The 21,356-nt window shown below is 46.5% G+C and overlaps 1 protein-coding gene across 1 annotated transcript; it reads left to right on the forward strand.

The window, feature by feature from the left end:
- Window positions 1–7,996: 7,996 nt before the first annotated feature.
- LOC124605156 lies at window positions 7,997–9,052 on the forward strand. The gene has a single exon (XM_047136638.1). The coding sequence runs from the start codon at window positions 7,997–7,999 to the stop codon at window positions 9,050–9,052; it is 1,056 nt and encodes a 351-aa protein (XP_046992594.1).
- Window positions 9,053–21,356: the final 12,304 nt, after the last annotated feature.

Raw genomic sequence — 21,356 nt, forward strand, 5'->3', positions numbered from 1 at the left:
AACTATTGCTACCTCTGGCACCTAATCGTCGATTTTCTGTGAGTCTAGTATTTCGAATCCGAACCGAGACTGACAGTTAATCGTAACGTTCAGAGCCTCTTAATGACGATGGAACACACAAATTGCGTCGCGATTCAATACATCGACCTCCAGCCGACTTGTCTCCAAGGGTCTATTGCTGCCTATTACTGTGAGTCTAGTATTTTGAATCCGACGCAAAACTGACAGTTAATTGTAACGTTCTGAGCCTCTTAATGACAATGGAAGACACAAATTGGGTCGCGATTCAATGCATCGTCCTCTAGCACAACTGTCTCCAACGGTCTATTGCTGTGTCGGTCTTCTCACGGTGCTTCTCCTGTGAGTCTAGTTTTTCGAATCCGACTCAAAACTTCCAGTTAATTGTAATGTTAGAGCCTCTTAATGACGATGGAACACACAAATTGCTTCGCGATTCAATAAATCGTCCTCAAGCCGGCTTGTCTCCAAGGAACTATTGCTACCCCTGGCACCTTATCGTCGTTCTCCTGTGAGTCTAGTATTTCAAATCAGACGCAAAACTGACAGTTAATTGTAACGTTCAGAGCCTCTTAATGACGATGTAACACACATATTGCGTCGAGCCTCAATATATCGTCCTCCAGCCGACTTGTCTCCAAGGGTCTATTGCTACCTCGAGTACACTATGGTCCTCCTGTGAGTCTAGTTTTTCGAATCCGACGCGCATCTAACAGTTAATTATAACCTTCAAATTCTCTTAATGCCGATGGAACACACAAATTGCGTCGCGATTAAATGCATCGTCCTCTAGCCCAAATGTCTCCGACGGTCTATTGCTGTGTCGGTCGTCTCATGGTGGTTCTCCTGTGAGTCTAGCTTTCCGAATCCGACGCAAAACTGACAATTAATTGTAACGTTCAGAGCCTCTTAATGACCATGTAACACACAAATTGCGTCGCGATTCAATGCATTGTCCTCTATCGCAAATGTCTGCAACGGTCTATTGCTGTGTCGGTCATCTCATAGTGGTTTTCCTGTGAGTCTAGTTTTCCGAATCCGACAAAAACTGACAGTTAATCATAATGTTCAGAGCCTCATAATGACGATGGAACACACAAATTGTTTCGCGATTCAATACATCGACCTCCAGCCGACTTGTCTCCAAGGGTCTATTGCTGCCTCGGGCCCCTTATGGTCGTTCACCCGTGACTCTAGTATTTCGAATCCGTCGCGAAACTGACAGTTAATTGTAACCGTTCAGAGCCTCTTAATGACCATGGAACCCACAAATTGCGTCGTGATTCAATGCATCGTCCTCTATCCCAAATGTTTGCTACGGTCTATTGCTGTGTCGGTCCTCCTGTGAGTCTAGTTTTTCGAATCCGACGCAAAACTGACAAATAATTGTAACGTTCAGAGCCTCTTAAAGACCATGGAACACACAAATTGCGTCGCGATTCAATGCATCGTCCTCTAGCCCAAATGTCTGCAACGGTCTATTGCTGTGTCGGTCATCTCATAGTGGTTCTTCTGTGAGTCTAGTTTTTCGAATCCGACGCGAAACTGAAATTTAATCGAAACGTTCAGAGCCTCTTAATGACCATGGAACACACAAATTGCGTCGCGATTCAATACATCGACCTCCAGCCGATTTGTCTCCAAGGGTCTATTGCTGCCTCGGGCACCTTATGGTAGTTCTCCTGTGAACTAGTATTTCGAATCCGACGCAAAACTGACAGTTAATTGTAACGTTCAGAACCTCTTAATGCCGATGGAACACACAAATTGCGTCGCGATTCAATACATCGTCCTCCAGCCGACTTGTCTCCAAGGGTCTATTGCTATCTCGGGAACCTTATCGTCGTTCTCCTGTGAGTCTAGTATTTCGAATCCGACGCAAAACTGACAGTTAATTGTAACATTCAGAGCCTCTTAATGACGATGGAACACACAAACTGCGTCGAGATTCAATATATCGTCCTCCAGCCGACTTGTCTCCAAAGGTCTATTGCTACCTCGGGCGCCCTTTGGTCGTTCTCCTTTGAGTCTAGTTTTTCGAAACCGATGCAAAACTAACTGTTAATTGTAACGTTCAGAGCCTCTTAATGACCATGGAACACACAAATTGCGTCGCGATTAAATGCATCGTCCTCTAGCCCAAATGTCTCCGACGGTCTATTGCTGTGTCGGTCGTCTCATGGTGGTTCTCCTGAGAGTCTAGCTTTCCGAATCCGACGAAAAACTGACAATTAATTGTAACGTTCAGAGCCTCTTAATGACGATGGAACACACAAATTGCGTCGAGATTCAAAACTTCGTCTTAAAGCCCAAATATCTCCAAGGGTCTATTGCTGTGTCGGTCACCTCATGGTCGTTCTCCTGTGAGTCTACTTTTTCGAATCCGATGCATGACTGAAATTTAATTGTACCGTTCCGATCCTACTAACGACGATGGGACACAAAATTGCGTCGCGATTCAATACATCGTCCTCCAGCCGACTTGTCTCCAAGTGTCTGTTGCTGCCTCGGGAACCTCATGGTCGTTCTCCTGCGAGTCTAGTTTTTCGAATCCGACGCAAAACTTACACTTAATTGTAACGTTCAGAGCCTCGTAATGACGATGGACTTACAAATTGCGTCGCGATTCAATACATCGTCCTCAAGCCGGCTTGTCTCCAAGGTTCTATTGCTACCTCTGGCACCTAATCGTCGATCTCCTGTGAGTCTAGTATTTCGAATCCGACGCGAAACTGACAGTTAATTGAAACGTTCAGAGCCCCTTAATGACGATGGAACACACAAATTGCGTCGCGATTCAATACATCGTCCTCCAGCCCAAATGTCTCCAAGGGTATATTGCTGTGTCGGTCACCTCATGGTTGTTCCCCTGTGAGTCTAGTTTTTCGAATCCGACGTAAAAATAACATTTAATTGTAATGTTCCGACCCTGCTAACGACAATGGAACACAAAATTGCGTCGCGATTCAATACATCGTCCTTCAGCCGACTTGTCTCCAAGTGTCTGTTGCTGCCTCGGAAACGTTATTATCGTACTCCTACGAGTCTAGTTTTTCGAATCCGACGCAAAACTGACAGTTAACTGTAACTTTCAGAGCCTCTTAATGACGATGTGACACACAAATTGCGTCGAGATTCAATGCTTCGTCTTAAAGTCCAAATGTCTCGAAGGGTATATTGCTGTGTCGGTCACCTCATGGTTATTCCCCTGTGATTCTAGTTTTTCGAATCCGACGCAATAATAACATTTAATTGTAATGTTCCGACCCTGCTAACGACGATGGAACACACAAATTGCGTCGCGATTCATCACATCGTCCTGCAGCCAACTTGTCTGCAAGGGACTGTTGCTACCTCTGGCACCTTACGGTCGTTCTCCTGTGAATCTAGTATTTGGAATCCGACACAAACCTGACAGTTAGTTGTAACGTTCAGAGTCTCGTAATAAGCATGGAACACAAATTGCGTCGCGATTCAATACATCGTCCTCCACCCGGCTTGTTTCCAAGGTTCTATTGCTACCTCTGGCACCTTATCGTCGTTCTCCTGTTAGTCCAGTATTTCGAATCTGACGCAAAACTGACAGTTAGTTGTAACGTTCAGAGCCTGTTAATGTCGATGCAACACAGAAATTGCGTAGGGATTCAATACATCGTACTCCTGCCGGCTTGTCTCCATGGCACCTTATCGTTGTTCACCTGTGAGTCTAGTATTATGAATCCGCCGCTAAACTGACATTTCATTGTAACGTTCAGAGCCTGCTAAGGACGGCGGAACACACAAATTGCGTCAAGAATCAATACATCGTCCTCCAGCCGACTTGTCTCCAAGGGTCTATTGCTGCCTCGGGAACCTTTTAGTCGTTCTCCTGTGAGACTAGTTATTCGAATCCGACGCAATTCTGAGAGTTATTTGTAACGTTTGGAGCCTCTTAATAACGATGGAACACACAAATTGCGTCGCGATTCAATATATCGTCCTCCAGCCGACTTGTCTCCAAGGGTCTGTTGCTACCTCTGGCACCTTACGGTCGTTCTCCAATGAGTCTAGTTTTTCGAATCCGACGCTAAACTGACAGTTAATTGTAACGTTCAGAGCTTCTATATGACGTGGAACGCACAAATTGCTTCGCGATTCAATACATCGTCCTCCAGATGCCTTGTCTCCAAAAGTCTATTGCTGCCTCGGGCACCTATGGTTGATCGCCTGTGAGTCTAGTTTTTCGAATCCGACGCAAAACTTACAGTTAATTGTAACGTTCAGAGCCTCTGAATGACGATGGAACACACAAAGTGCGTCGTGATTCAATACATCGTCCACCAGGGGATTTGACTCCAAGGGTCTATTGCTACCTCGGGCAACCTATGGTGACCCTGTGAGTCTAGTTTTTCGAATCCGACGCAAAACTGACAATTAATTGTAATGTTTAGAGGCTCTTGATGACGATGGAACACACAAATTGCGTCGCGATTCAATACATCGCCCTCCAGCCGGCTTGTCTCCAAGGTCCTATTGCTACCTCTGGCACCTTATGGTCGTTCTTCTCTGAGTCTAGTTTTTCGAATCCGACGCAAAACTGACAGTTAATTGTAACGTTCATAGCCTCTTAATATCGATGGAACACACAAAGTGCGTCGAGATTCAATACATCGTCCTCAAGCCGGCTTGTCACCAAGGTTCTATTGATACCTTTGGCACCTTATCGTCGATCTCTCGCGCGTCTAGTATTTCGAATCCGACGCAAAACTGACAGTTAATTGTAACGTTGAGAGCCTCTTAATGACCATGGAACCCACAAATTGCTTCGCGATTCAATGCATCGTCCTCCAGGCCAAATGTCTCCAACGGTCTATTGCTGTGAAGGTCATCTCATGGTGGTTCTCCTGTAGGTCTAGTTTTCCGAATCCGACGCAAAACTGACAATTAATTGAAACGCTCATAGCGTCTTAATGACGATGGAACACACAAATTGCGTCGAGATTAAGTACATCGTCTTCCGGCCGACTTGTCTCCAAGGTCTATTGCAGCCTCGCGCACCTAATGGTCTAGTATTTCGAATCCGACCCAAAATGGACAGTTAATTGTAACGTTCAGAGCCTCTCAATAACGATGGAACACACAAATTGCGCCGCGATTCAGTACATCGTCCTCTAGCCGACTTGTCTCCAAGGGTTATTGCTGCCTCGGGCACTTTATGGTCGTTCTCCTGTGAGTCTAGTATTTCGAATCCGACGCAAAACTGACAGTTAATTGTAACGTTCACAGCCTCTTAATGACAATGGAACACACAAATTGCTTCGCGATTCAATGCATCGTCCTCTAGCCCCAATGTCTCCAACGGTCTATTGCTGTGTCGGTCATCTCATGGTGGTTCTCCTGTGAGTCTAGTTTTCCGAATCCGACGCAAAACTGACAATTAATTGTAACGTTCAGAGCCACTTAATGACGATGGAACACACAAATTCCCTCGCGATTCAATAGATCGTCCCCCAGCCGACATGTTTCCAAAGGTCTATTGCTGCCTAGGGCACCTCATCGGCATTATCCTGTGGGTCTAGCTTTAAGAATCCGACGCAAGACTGAAAGTTAATTATAACGTTCACAGCCTCTTAATGACAATGGAACACACAAATTGCTTCGCGATTCAATGCATCGTCCTCTAGCCCCAATGTCTCCAACGGTCTATTGCTGTGTCGGTCATCTCATGGTGGTTCTCCTGTGAGTCTAGTTTTCCGAATCCGACGCAAGACTGACATTTAATTGTAACGTACAGAACCTCTTAATGACGATGGAACACACAAATTGCGTCGCGATTCAATACATCGTCCTCCAGCCGGCTTGTCTCCAAGGGTCTATTGCTATCTCGGGAACCTTATGGTCGTTCTCCTGTGAGTCTAGTTTTTCGAATCCGACGCTAAAGTGACAGTTAATTGTAACGTTCTGAGCCTCTTAATGCCGTGGAACACACAAATTGCTTCGCGATTCAATACATCGTCCTCCAGATGCCTTGTCTCCAAGGGTCTATTGCTGCCTCGGGCACCTTATGGTCGTTCGCCTGTGAGTATAGTTTTCCGAATCCGACGCAAAACTTTCAGTTAATTGTAACGTTCAGAGCCTCTTACTGACGATGGAACACACAAATTCCGTCGCGATTCAATAAATCGTCCTCAAGCCGTCTTGTCTCAAAGGTTCTATTGCTACCTCTGGCACCTAATCGTCGATCTCCTGTGAGTCGAGTATTTCGAATCCGACGCGAAACTGACAGTTAATTGTAACGTTCAGAGCCTCTTAATGACGATGGAACACACAAAATGCGTCGCGATTCATTACATCGTCCACCAGGGGATTTGAATCCAAGGGTCTATTTGTTGTAACCGCAGGAACAAGCCAAGTCTAATTGCAGTACCTTAAGAATAGTACGTGGGACGAAGTTAAAATTGTAGCGTGGGACGCCAGCCGTGGCAGAAGGGCCAGCCGTGGCGGCACTCGAGCTGCAGGGCAGCTGGGTGCTTTGATAAGAAAGTAAACAGCCGGTAGATACAAACGAGGGTCTGTGCAGGGACTCATGATAAGCATTCAATTAAGAATATCAACAGTAAGCATTCCTGGCTAGAGAGAGAGGTCTGGGAGTGGAGAGAGAAAGAAAGAGGGCCCTTGGTGGGGACCGCACTACATCACGAGGAGCCAATGAAGGGCTCAGGACGCAGTGCGTGGCCATATAGGGAGAGGCGCCTCTGCCCCTCCACTCAGCCTCTGAAGAACAATAGCAACAACAATGTTTTAACGCTACCAAATAAGGGCACGTTGCCTTCGACGCTACGTCAGGCCAAGCGCTGGCGGAGTCGGAGGGGAAACGTTAACAAAACCCGAGAGCACGCCGCTCTGGGCAGCTAAGTTTTGTGTGGTGAGGGCGAAGAGTTAGATAGCAGCAGCCGACTTGGGCTGGGGAACGGGCTGTAGGCAGGCAGCCGGAGATAGTCGCTGGAGAGCGTCAGGGCGTAGCCGCGGGACTCTAACGTAGGGTGTTAAGAAACGTTGCAGACCTTCTAGTAGGCAGTCGGAACGGTGGAGTCAGTCACCGTCTCTGTATTAGACTTGGCCTTCCTGTGAGTGCAACCACCGTCAGATAGGGCGATTTGTATTCACTTAGAATAAACTGCAATTTGTTAAAGTTATCACGACTTTAATTTCTATCACCTTCCTAGCCTTGTGAAAACCAGGGATTATTACATCTTAGCCAGATCAAAAGTCTCCCTCTCATTACGGTCAACCGGCTAAAATCCCATCCACGAACCGTGTCGCTCAATCCCTCGCAATACCCACGCTTGGGACGCGACATAAATAAAAACTTTTTGGTGCCAGGTGTGGGGTTATCACAAAGGCGCATAGGCAAATAGGAGGCAGAGACATTAGATTTTGCTACAGCGACTGTGGCAATTGGCAGGAAGTTGTGGCGACTCGCAACTTTCAGCATTAGTAGCACCAGTACGTCAGAGTCCAGAAAGGTAGTCCTCGCGGGTGCAGGGCAACGCAGGACAGCGGCAGCGCGACGCGGAGCGACGAGGCACAGAGGTGCCTAAACAGCCAGCGTTCGAGTCCGGGGGTCCGGGCCGAGCAGCAGCAGAAGCGGCAGCAGCCGTAGCAGCGGCAACCGAGGAGAGCGACGGGGTCGGCACAGCCCACAGAGCGGCGGCCGGCGCATCGCAGCAGCGCGGGACAGTGCGGGCGCAGACACAGCGCGGGGCAGCGCGGGACAGCGCGGGCACAAAGAGAGCGCGGAGCAGCGCGGGACAGCGCGGGCACAAGGAGAGCGCGAAGCAGCGCAGGACGACGCGAGCCAAGAGAGCAGACGGCGCACCACAAAAGAAGCGGTAATTTTAAAACTGTATTAAGAATATTGTATTTTGTTGTGTAAAGTGTTAACTTAGTTAAGATGCCCCTAACTAATGAAGTTGCGTCATCCTCCACTAGTGGTAAGATGTCAGTGAAAGAGGCCCTATGTATTGTGTCGAAAGTGTTCGAAGGGAACAAGAAGGATTTAAGAGAATTTATCGAAAATGTAGATGCAGCTTTTGAATTAGTAAAGCCTGAGGAACACGAAACGTTATTGAAGTTCGTGAAAGCAAAGATAACCGGTGAGGCCAGGTCGAGATTGCAGGTGCGTGAACGCACAGGTACGTGGCAAGAGGTGAAACACGTTTTAGAAGAAAATTATGCCAGTAAGCGTACTATAGACTACTACGCATGTAAAATTTTCCAAGCCAGACAGGGACAAGGGGAACCGATAGCAATGTGGGCAAGCAGAATTGATGAAATGCAGGGAGACTTTCGCGAAGCGGTAAACAGAGTTACGGCCAGAGAAAACTTGAAAGGTGCAATAGAACTAGTTGACTCCTTAGGAAGAGCGTGTTTTATACAGGGTTTAAGTAATGACAGAATACAAACAATAGTGAGAAGTAGAGGCGATGAAATCACGTTGGCAGCAGCAGTGGAGTTGGCACTGCAGGAGGAGAGTGCGATATTGTCCATGAGAGAGCGGGGACTAGCCCCGAGGATAACGTATACTCGAAATAAGGAAGCTGTAAAAAACATGAGAGAAAGTAAAGAGTTGAGATGTTTCAATTGTGGGCTGAGAGGTCACATAGCGAGCAAGTGTAGGAAAAGCAGGCCAGAGCATAGAGTACGAGCCATGACAGGTAAAGAATTTACAAACTTTTGCTATGGGTGTGACAGGCCGGGACACACAGACATGGAATGCTGGGTGCGGTTAACGAAAGTTCACCCGATAGATGTAAGGGAATTCAGAGGGAATGATAGAGAAACCGATGGAGGGTTACGAGAGTGGAGATGTCCACAGTGTAATTTACCAGGGAACTGCGGAGTTCCGTGCACAAGAGTAAAAGATGTTGTATGCTTTAAGTGTAAGCGGCAGGGCCACTACGCGAAAGACTGCCACGAAGGGCCCTGGCACGCCTGGAGAAATGGCAGGGTGCCAGTATCGAGCAAAACAGGAAAGGTAGTACAGGGAAACTAAGAGGCGGCAAGGCCGCGCAGTCGGGCCTTGTTGCAATAGGTAAACCCATAGTGAGGGTAATCGACTGTGCAACAGAAAACGACGTGGTAATGTTGTACTGCGTAGAACTAAAGAAGTACTTAAAGTTGCTAATAGACACAGGAGCACAATTGTGTTTGTTAAAGAGGACGAGCATTCCGGTAAAGAGTAGGCTGGGAATCAATGAAACAGAAAAGCTTCGGTTAAAAGGTGTAACGAGTGAAGCCGTTAGCACAATAGGCACGGTACAAATAAACTTAAGTATAGACGGATCTGAAAAGGTGAGACAGAAATTTCACGTGTACGGTAGAGGTCTAGACATTCCGTACGACGGATTGATAGGGAGAAATTTCTTAACACAGCATAGAGTCCAGCTGGACTATGCGGGTAAAGTCCAGGGAACTGCGGAGTTCCGTGCACAAGAGTAAAAGATGTTGCATGCTTTAAGTGTAAGCGGCAGGGCCACTACGCGAAAGACTGCCACGAAGGGCCCTGGCACGCCTGGAGAAATGGCAGGGTGCCAGTATCGAGCAAAACAGGAAAGGTAGTACAGGGAAACTAAGAGGCGGCAAGGCCGCGCAGTCGGGCCTTGTTGCAATAGGTAAACCCATAGTGAGGGTAATCGACTGTGCAACAGAAAACGACGTGGTAATGTTGTACTGCGTAGAACTAAAGAAGTACTTAAAGTTGCTAATAGACACAGGAGCACAATTGTGTTTGTTAAAGAGGACGAGCATTCCGGTAAAGAGTAGGCTGGGAATCAATGAAACAGAAAAGCTTCGGTTAAAAGGTGTAACGAGTGAAGCCGTTAGCACAATAGGCACGGTACAAATAAACTTAAGTATAGACGGATCTGAAAAGGTGAGACAGAAATTTCACGTGTACGGTAGAGGTCTAGACATTCCGTACGACGGATTGATAGGGAGAAATTTCTTAACACAGCATAGAGTCAAGCTGGACTATGCGGGTAAAGTAATAAGACTAAAAGGGCGAGATATACCCTTAGTAGTAGAGGAAGAACCAAAGGGACAAGAGATAGAAGCAGATTCAGAAATAGGCGGGGAGATAGGGCCCCGGGAAGAAAGAATAATGTTGTTGGAAGTGGACGGAAAGGTACCACGGGGAATCGAAAGAGAAATGGTCATACCGAGGCAGGAGATTGCACAAGGGGTACATGTACCTGAGTCATTAGTAAAAGTGCGAAATGGGAAATGCATAGTACGTGCATTAAACGTGTCAGAGGACAGAGTTCGACTAGAAAATGTAAGATTAGTAACGGAAGAGTTAGAAAGAATAGCGAAAGTACGCGAAGTAAAATGTAGCACTGAAGCAGTAGGTAAGACGGAAAGTCGTGCTAGTGTGTTGCGAAGGCAACTCAGAATGGATCATTTGAATGTCGAAGAAAAGAGCGCTCTAGCAGAGGTCTGCACGGAGTACGGAGATGTATTTCATCTACCGGGGGACAAACTGTCCTATACTTCTGCAGTGAAACATAGAATACCGATTGCGCCGGAACACGCGGGGAAGGTAGTGAACGCTAGACCGTACAGGATCCCTGAAGCGCAAAAGGAAGTGCTAAGAGAGCAGATAGAACAAATGCTGAAGGATGACATAATTGTCGAAAGCAAGAGCGCATGGAACGCACCGTTACTGTTAGTTCCAAAGAAGTTGGATGCAAGTGGCAAGCAGAAGTGGAGAATAGTAGTGGACTACCGACAATTAAATGACATCACGGTAGGCGATGCATTTCCACTGCCGAATATCTCCGATATCCTGGATCAATTAGGGCAAGCCAAGTACTTCTCGACGCTTGACCTTGCAAGCGGGTACCATCAAATATTGACGGACGAGAAGGACAGAGAGAAAACGGCATTCAGCTCAAACTATCAGCATTACGAATACAAAAGAATGCCGATGGGACTGAAAGGAGCCCCAGGATGTTTCCAGAGACTAATGAACACAGTATTGGCAGGTTTACAAGGTGTTAAATGTTTTGTCTATTTGGACGACATAGTATGTTATGGGAAAAACCTGCAGGAGCATAACGAAAAACTCCGGGAAATATTTGACAGGTTGCGAGAGCACAATTTGAAGTTGCAACCGGACAAGTGTGAATTTCTGAGGAAGGAGGTAATCTTCCTAGGTCATTGTATCACGGACAAGGGAATATCACCGGATATGGCAAAGGTGGAGAAGGTGAAGTTCTTCCCACAGCCGAGAACAACAAAAGAACTAAAAGGGTTTCTAGGATTGATAGGTTACTATCGACGTTTCATTGCAAATTTCAGCAAAATTGCGAAACCTCTCCATGAACTCTTAAAGAAAGGAGTAGAATACCAATGGGGAGAACGACAGAAGAATGCGTTCGAGGAACTGAAAGAGAAATTAGTGAATCCTCCGTTACTTCAGTATCCCGACTTTACGAAACCGTTTATAATCACAACGGATGCGAGTAACGCAGCGTTGGGAGCCGTGTTATCGCAAGGGAAAAAGATTGGCGAAGACTTGCCGATTGCATATGCATCCAGACCACTGAACAAAGCAGAACTGAACTATAGTACAACGGAAAAAGAGTTGTTGGCTATAGTGTACGCGGTAAAACAGTTTAGACCATACGTGTATGGGCGAAAATTCACAGTGGTGACAGACCATAAGCCACTAACATGGATATTTAGTGTGAAGGATCCGAGTTCGAGGCTCCTAAAGTGGAGACTGAAGCTCGAAGAGTGCGACTACGAGGTAGTATATAAGCCAGGAAGGCTAAACAGTAATGCGGACGCGTTAAGCCGGATAAGGCAGGAAGGAAAGGAAGAGACAAGTTTAAAGCGAAATGTGGAGGCAGAAAGAACCTCAGTAGCACAAGAAAAGGCGGAACAGAGTTCCGTAAACGTGCGGCAAGCGCAAGTGTCAGGTGAGATAGACCAAGAGACAAATAGTAATGAGGAAATTAGCCCCGAAGAAAAGGAAAGTATATTAAAGGAGATGCACGATAATCCCTTGGGAGGGCACCAGGGAATGCATAGGACATTCGAGAGGATAAAAGCGTACAAGCAGTGGCGCGGAATGAAGCGGGACATTGAAAATTATATTAGGAAGTGTCTATCATGTCAAAAGAACAAAAACACACAAATGAAAACAAGGATGCCTTTAGAAATTACAGACACAGCTGAAACAGTATTTGAAAAATGTGCAATGGATATAGTGGGTCCACTAGATGTATCTAGTTGTAACGTCTAGTAAGAAACAAAAACAACATATTATGTAGTAACGAGAAAATTATATGTATCATATTGTGTTATTGTATAAAATTATGTATTTTTTTTATTATTTATTTCTGAGAATATCTGCGTCGGCGAGTAATGAAACCGCCACAGACGATAAATGTCGAACAAAGATTAAAATAAGTAACTAGTATATAATACGTGACGAATAGCAATTTCTTTGTCTTCTTCATCTGGGAGTCGAACGAGTAAGATATCCTGTGTCGTAGTAGCGAACGCTAGTGTAGCATTCTTTTGTCGAGACTAAGCAATGTACGCCATTACGTGCGAATTCACAAAGGTCTGTAATCACTGAGATATTTAAAGGTTTTAATAGAGTTGTTTAAATGAAAACTTGTATTATTTATTGTTAAGCTTGCTTGCATATTATCCCATCCTGTTGAGACATTTTTCAGTTATATAAATATTATCTGTGGTGCTGAGCTGCGTGGAGAACGAAGAGCCGCTGCCGCTGCGTATTTAAACGACTTACAATATAGTCGAGCATACCGCAAGGAAGCGGTAAAATAATAGTAAAATAATATTATTTCTTTTAGCTCCCAGACTGGCAGTGAAGATCAGCAGATTTTATGATGTGTTGCAGATTGACGCGGGCTGCTGATAGGATATAATTTACAGTGCAAATAATTTAATGTACCTTCAGAATCTGATAGGAATCTTGCTGTGCTCCGTTCTGATCTGGCAAACTTTATAGTGACAACGTATTTTTTAATGAGAGTCTCATGTTCTTGGGCTAGTCGTGGTATGAAATAGCATTTTAACGAGAAATAAAATCCACTGCGAACTTGTGTTTTTGAACGATCACACGGACTGTAACATCAGTGCTCATAACAAAGTAATTTCAACTTTTAATCACTATGAAGTAGGGAAGATATATTGATTCTTGGCATGAGTTACAGTTACGAAAAATCGTTCCTTAAATAACAATAAGACTTCCATATATACATTTTATTCCGCTAAAGGGTAATGATGATAAAGAAAAGCAAAGCACAGCATTATTAACAGATATTTCGCGGCTCTTTTCGTATATGCGATAATAAAAAACGCGAAACTGTCGCCCAAAAACGCGGGGCCCGAATTTGCAGTGGCCACAAATATAAAATTTTATATATTTTTCTTTCAGTGTTGATTGTTATGTATGTGTAGATATATATGTATTCAGTGATAAATGTATGTATGTATATCATAATCAATGCTATGTATTAATGAATGTGTAAACACTCTTTCATGACAAAACGTACTACTGCAAACGAGTCTGAGAAGACGATCCTGATAGTACTGAGAAGCTGTAACGACTACGTAATCCGGGGGCAGCCGAACCCCGAGATAAGATAAACTAAAGGTAAGACTACAGTGTAGTTGTCCTGTTTGTAGAAGTCGAGCTCCAGTGAAGTGATCTCATTTCGCTAGTGGTGTGCATATTGTGCGTAGTTTGATGTTAGTGTTTGTGACAGGACAAAGTTGATGGTAGATAGTAATTTTTAGTGTGCAGTTAGTGTAGATAAATTAACGTATTTTGTGTGCAAGGGGCAAAACTGTCAGACTTTGTGGTTTAGTAAGCAATTTATGAATATGGTTAAGTTGCGTAGTCAACGTCCGAGCAATATGGATACTGAGGAACAACAATTAGTTAGTGCAGGAAATGTGGAACCGGGTACCTCAAGTAGTACTAGTACTCTCTTTGAGGATATAACATGTGAGAATGTGGGGGCAGGGGCACAGGAAGTGGTGCCACCGCCCACTAGTCCTCAAGGGGATGTAGAGAAAGAAGTTGTACCACCACCAGAAAAGCAGGAACCAGAGAGTGGTAATCTGCCTGGTGGGTATTCGCTTCAGGCTATATTAGAGCGCGTGCTGAATTACCAGGCAGAATTTGCGCTACTGCAAGTCGAGCGAGACCGCCAGCAAGCTGAGCGAGATCGCCGGCAAGCTGAGCGGGACCAGCAACTTGTGCAATCGTTAGAAAACATGAAAAAAGAGATTGCAGATATGAAACAGAATTATGAGTCGATACCTAAGGCCGTGCAGGAGCTGACTGAACAGGTCAACAACCTGCAAGTAGCAAACACTAACAGGGTAGACGAAATAGGTGTATTAGCCAATCGAGTAGAAAAGCTAGAAATAGATTCCACGCAGCTTCTAGAGCAGAAGTGGAACGAACAAGCAACTAAAATTGAAACAGAATTCAACTCATGGCTAGAAGTGAAGGAGTGTGAGATTGACAAGAACATTAATTCCAAAGTACAAGCAGCCATAGCAAATAGAGGCTCTGAATCGTTCAGTACCGCAGTGAATAGTCAGGTACAGAACGACGTGCAAACCATCAAACAAATACTCAGTGAGGATATTCCGCAGTGGCAAGTGAATATGAACAAACGGATATCCGACCTGGAGAAGGGTTTAGCACAAAGCAGAAAACATTTGGAACAGGAACCTCTGTCGCCAACAGCCCATGGTTTCGGCAACGCACAAACTTATACGCGATACAACAATGGGGAATCTGTAGTCGATAATGCGAAGAGCTGTAGCTTCGGTTCGGAGCACACAGCATATGTCCAAGGAGCAAAACCATGTAGTTCAAAAATATTAGTGGAAGAAAGTTTAATCAAAAATAGACAATTTCAAACGTTTACTACTGAACGGAAATCAGTACACCCAGTAGTATTCATAAAAAGCTTTAAAAATATCTTGCCCAGTGTGTGGAACGAAACACAGAAATGACCATGTAACACACAAATTGCGTCGCGATTCAATGCATTGTCCTCTAGCGCAAATGTCTGCAACGGTCTATTGCTGTGTCGGTCATCTCATAGTGGTTCTCCTGTGAGTCTAGTTTTCCGAATCCGACGCAAAACTGACAATTAATTGTAACGCTCAGAGTGTCTTAATGACGATGGAACACACAAACTGCGTCGAGATTCAATACATCGTCCCACAGCCGTCGTGTCTCCAAGGGTCTATTGCGGCCTCTGGCACATTATCGTCGTACTCCTGTGAGTCTAGTTTTAAGAATCCGACGCAAAACTGATAGTTAATTGTAACGTTGAGAGCCTGTTAATGACGATGGAACACACAAATTGCGTCGAGATTCAATACATCGTCCTCCAGCTGACTTTTATCCAAGGGTCTATTGCTACCTCGGGTACCCTATGGTCGTTCTCCTGTGAGTCTAGTTTTTCGAATCCGACGCAAAACTGACAGTTAATTGTAACGTTCAGAACCTCTTAATGACGATGGAACACACAAATTGCGTCGCGATTCAATACATCGTCCTCCTAAGAAGTAATTAGGACCTGACAATATAGGTAGACTAGCAATCTTCTTGAGATTTGATACCATTTTACTGGCACCTGGCGCTGGAACGGTACCATAAGTGCCAGTAATATTCACCAATTGTTTGTAGACCAGTATTCGTCTGCGACGGCGATATCCAAAACGGCGACCCATTCTTGAATAATGCTATTCATATAATGAATGCGCGAAGTTGAATCAGCAGCTATTTATAGCTCAAGATACAAGCGCACGCTGCTTAGTCGCCTGTACAAACTCGCCCACAAGCGGGCCGGGGCACATGTTATTCTCCACAGGCAAACTCGCCCCCGTTCTTACTTAGTACCTTATGGTTCATTGTCACTTAATTGTAGGACTAGACGTAAGATTAATTCCGACGAAAAAATTTATATTTGGTCTAAAATAAGCGTTACATCTAATATGGAAGATTGTAAATTTGTTGGTGATTGTATGGTGTATTATCATTAATAAAAACTACACATTGATCTTGCCAAAAGCCGAGAACCGATTTTATGCTTTTGTAGCACCACACCTCACTCAGTATCCTGCTCCCTGGCTCCCCTCAGGGGCCTATCACAGTAGATATGCTTATGTAACAGTTGCATGTGATTACGTCAGCGCTTGGCAGCGTTCCGCTCGCTGATAACTCTGAGCACCTTTGGCACCTTACCGTCGTTCTCCTGTGAGTCTAGTATTTCGAATCCGACGCAAAACTGACAGTTAATTGCAACGTTCAGAGCCTCTTAATGACAATGGAATACACAAATTGCGTCGAGATTCAATATATCGTCCTCCAGCCGACTTGTCTCCAAGGGTCTAATGCTACCTCGGGCACCCTTTGGTCGTTCTCCTGTGAGTATAGTTTTTCGAATCCGACGCAAAACTGACAGTTAATTGTAACGTTCAGAACCTCTCAATGAAGATGGAATACACAAATTGCGTCGAGATTCATGTCCTGGCAATAGATACTCACCTCAGCCGTTACTCTACCTTCTCGAACCTGCTGCCACCCTGACCCACATCCTGGCCGTAGTCGCTCACATCAGGACCTGCTCCATCTCGTTGTGCCTGCTGCCAACCTCGCCACAAGTCCTGGAAATCAGCGACTGTGCCACCTTCACACAACTGCTGCCACCCTGCAAGGTTCTTGCAGTAGACACTCACATTGCCCACTGCCCCACCTGCACATGCCGGCTGCCACCCTAATCCAGGTCCTGGCAGTAGATGCTCACATCGGCTGCCGCACCACCTCTTCATGGCTACAGCCACCCTGACCCAGAACCTGTCGATAAGCACTCACATCGACAACCCACACAACCTCTTTGCACCTGCTGCCACCTTGGCCCAGGCCTGGCAGTAGACGCTCACATTGGCCACCGCTCCACTTCCCCAAATCTCCTGCCACACTGGCCCAAGTCCTTGAAATAGTCACTAACATCGGCTACCATGCCAGTTCCCCATACCACCTGCCACCCTGGCCCAGGTCGTGGCAATAGAAATTCACATCAGCCTCTGTTCCATCTCCTTGCTCCTGCTACCAACCTGGTCTGGGCTCTTGCAATAGACACTCACATCAGTCACCTCTCCACCACCTAGCACCTTCTGCTACCTGGGCCCATGTTCTGGCAATAGACAATGATTTTTGGCCACTGCTGCACATCCCCACACCTGCTGCCAGCCTGGCCCAGGCCCTGGCGATTGACGCCCTTGCATTGGTCACTCACATCTGTCATCACACAACATCCCCACACCTGCTGCCACCCTAGCCCAGGTACTGACAATAGACACACATCGGCCACCAATCCACCACTTCGCCCCTACTACCACACTGGCCTAAGCCCTGGCAATAGATGCTAACATCGGTGTCCACTCTACCTCCTCGCACCTACGACCAACCTGGCTCACATCCTGGCAGTTGATGCTCACATCAGCCACCGCTCTACCTCGTCGTGCTTGCTGCCTACCTGGCATAGATTCCTGGTAATAGATGCTCACATAGGTACCCGTGCAACCTCCACACAACTGCTGCCACACTGCCGAGGTCCTCGCAATATATGCTGACATTGGCCACTGGTCCACCTGCAAGTGAAGGCTGCCAACCTGGCCGAGATCATCGACCTCCGTGCCACCTACTTGCTCCTGCTGCCACCCTGGCACAGTTGTAGAAGACAGGGGGTGATTTTTAGGAAATACGGTGCGAAATTGTGATTTGGTGTGTTTCAGTGCGCGATGCGCCAGCTTCACAGCAAACGGTGGACAAAGGCTGGACAGTGCACTATGCAGGTGACATAGTTTTGCAACGAGCGTCGGTATGTGTGTACGTGCACAGCAATCATCAGAACGCAGCATTAGCAGAATTACACAGGCGCGGGCCGCGTGTGGTGTGGGTGTGTTAGGCAAATCATCAAAAACTTTCTAACAGACACCCCACTGCGTACCCGGAGATTCAACAGCGGCTTGCGCTATTTAAGGGCGCCAGCATTCGGTTCGATCGAATAGGCATCTGGTCGCTGTAACGTCGTCATCGTCAGTGACGCTGCCTCCGAAGACCGGCTGGCGGTGGGCATTGGCTGCTGCTCCACTGGCGACTCCCGGCATTGTCACGAGCCGCAGCATCTGCAGGAGGCGAGCTGGGCCAGACCTCGTGCTGCTAACCTCCAACAGCCTGCGCAGCCGTGGACCGAGCCCGGTGTCGCGTTCCACGGACTGCGTGCATCAACAAGGCTCCACCACAACACGTGTGGTGGGGCTGAGCCACCGGAAAATGTATTGGGAGAATCAACAAGAAAGAGAAAGATTGCTAAAAAAATGTTTCAAATGGCTCTGAGCACTATGGGTTCATCAGTCCCCTAGAACTTAGAACTACATAAACCTAACTAACCTAAGGACATCACATACTTTCATTCCCGAGGTCGCGCGGTTCCAGACTGTAGCACCTAGAGAAGAATTCTGCAAACACCCACCTTCTTTCACAAAGCCAACCCTTACAACCCTGAACATGTCTCCCACTCCGGTCATCCGATTACACAGGTCCTGGCAATAGACACTCACATCAACCACTGCTCCACCTCCTTGCACATTCTGCTACCCTCGCCCAAATCCTGGCTATAGACGCTCATATTTGCCACCAAGCCACCACCCCACACCTGCTGCTTCCCTCAAATAGGTCCAGGCAATAGAAGCTCACGTTGGCCAACATACGACCTTCTTGCGCCTGCTGCCACCGTGGCTCAGGTCCTGGCAATTATCGCTCACATCAGCCTCCACACCACCTAACCGTGACTGCTGCCACAGTGGCCCAGGTAATGACAAGAGACAGTCACATCAGACACAGTGCCAACTGCTCACACACGCTGTCGCCCTAGCCCAGGTCTTGGCAGTAAACACTTATATCAGCCACCGTTCCACTTCCTCTCGTCTTATGCCGCCATGATCCATGTCCTGGCAATAGACGCTCAATTTGGCATCCACTCAAACTCTTCGTGGCTGCTTCCTCCATGGCTCAGGTCCTGACAATAGATGCTCACATCAGCCACCGCTTGACATCTTCGAGCCTGCTGCCATCCTGGTCCAGGTTCTGGCAATAGACGATCAAATCAACCTCTGTGCCACCTCTTAGCGCATACTGCCACCCTGGCCCAGGCCGTGGCAAATGACGGTATCATCTGCCACCACACCACCTCACCACCTCTCCACAACAGCCGGCACCCTGGTTCAGGCCCTAGCAGTAGATGCTCACATATGCCACGTCGCCACCACCTTACACCTGCTGCTTCCCTCACCCTTGAGGCTGGCAATAGACGCTCACATCAGCCGCCACACCACACTCCCTCAACTGCTACCGCCGTGGCCCATGTCTTGGCAATAGACACTCAATTTGGCCCAAACCCGAACTCTATGCGCCGGCTTCCCCTGAGGCAATAGATGCTCACATCAGCCACTGCTCCACCTCGTTGTTCCTACTGCCAAACTGGCCCTGAGTCTTGGCAATAGACGCTCACATCGGCGACCATGCCATCTCAACACAACTTGTGTCACCCTGCCCAGTTACATGCAATAAACGCTCGCATTGGTCACTGCTCCACCTGCTTGTGCTGGCTGCCAGTCAAACCCAGGTCCTGGCAATAGACGCTCGCATCGGTCACCACTCCACCTCTTCATGCCACCTGCCAACCTGGCCCTGGTCTTGGCAATAGACGATCACATTGGCCGCTGCTACATCTCCCCACACCTGCTGCCCCCTGGCCAAGTCACTGGCAATGGTCGCTGACATCTGCCATCACTCACCTCCCCCGACCTGCTGCCACCCTGGCCCAGGTCCTGGCAGTAAACAGTAATATCAGCCACCTCTCCACCTCGCCACCCCTACTGCCACACTTGCCCAGGTCCTGGCAACAAACCCTCACATCAGCCTCCACCTTACCTCCTCACGCCTGCTGCCCTCCCTGTTCCAGATCCTGGCAGTGGACGCTCACATCGGCCACTGTGCCACCTCCACACAATTTGAAACATATCCTTCGAAAAATTAATTAATTACTGAGCTTATAATCCTCTAAATTATTTGATTTTCAAACATCTGGGCAAAACTAAATGTACTGAGTCATTAATCTCTTTACTTATTCGGATCAACACTAAACTGGCACACAATATCTTTGCGCAACGCAATCTGACTTTCAAAAATCGCTACAAAAGAATGGCCCTGACTATCAGTAACCTCTACCTTTCATGAATCATTTACCTCACAAAACTCTTCGTTACTGGAACTGTTGCAAAACAGCGAGCGGCACTACTGCCAGCTAAATAAAAGGTTCTAGCTACTGAAGGCACTAACTATAACTACTGATAGACATAGTCAGCAAATGAACGATTTTGATAGAGAACAATCAATGTATGTACTTTAAGAATGTTCAAAATTCATAATATATATATGTCAGTTCGTGATATCCAGTATTCCAAATTTACTCTTTCTGGCAGACATATGTCCAGATCGTCCACTCTTAAAATTCTGCCATCTCTCTCCTCACATCCACTACTGCTGGTGGCACACATCCAACTGCGCAACGTTACGCACTGTTCACATTCCGCTGCCTAACACTACTATAGTAAATATTCCAACAACACAAACCAGCAACAGGCTGCACACAACACAGTCAGGGATTTTCATACAGAGAGCTATGTGGCGTTACCAACATAAAAACCTAACCTACATAGCCATCATGCTCCCCACAGAAAATGTTACGAATTGTTTTGAGCCGTGGCCAATAATGGTTTGATATAATTTTTCATAATTACAATAACAAAGATATCAAATGCACACACTTTTGATGCAATGTAGGTCAAAAGCAAGAATTTTTCTCATAAAGACAGTCCAGATCATTCATAACGATAGTAATTACAGTTTTCTTTTTTTCTGAATCTCTGAGCAGTAAAAGAAAATGCACACGTAAGTAGTTAATGTCCATGCAGTCTCGAAGATATAATGTTGTTCTTCCAACGGAAAGACAGTGCTCAATCATGACATGCAGAGAGGTAATGGGCCACAACAGAACAAACCCAAAACACAGTCATTCGAATTTTTGAAGAATATTGGATGGTAGGTCATCACAGAGCAGACCCACAGGAGTCCTGGTAGAGAGTATGGTAGTGGTGGGGGGTCATCAAAAGTGCAGACCCACTGCAGTCACTGTAGAGATGGTCAGCAGCCACATGTTGCG

This window comes from Schistocerca americana, chromosome 3, assembly GCF_021461395.2.
Source record: "Schistocerca americana isolate TAMUIC-IGC-003095 chromosome 3, iqSchAmer2.1, whole genome shotgun sequence".
In the NCBI taxonomy this organism is placed as follows: domain Eukaryota; kingdom Metazoa; phylum Arthropoda; class Insecta; order Orthoptera; family Acrididae; genus Schistocerca; species Schistocerca americana.

Bases quoted from the DNA above. Each gene is read 5' to 3' on its own strand.
- LOC124605156 (XM_047136638.1), top strand. From the start codon at position 7,997: ATGTCAGTGAAAGAGGCCCTATGTATTGTGTCGAAAGTGTTCGAAGGG.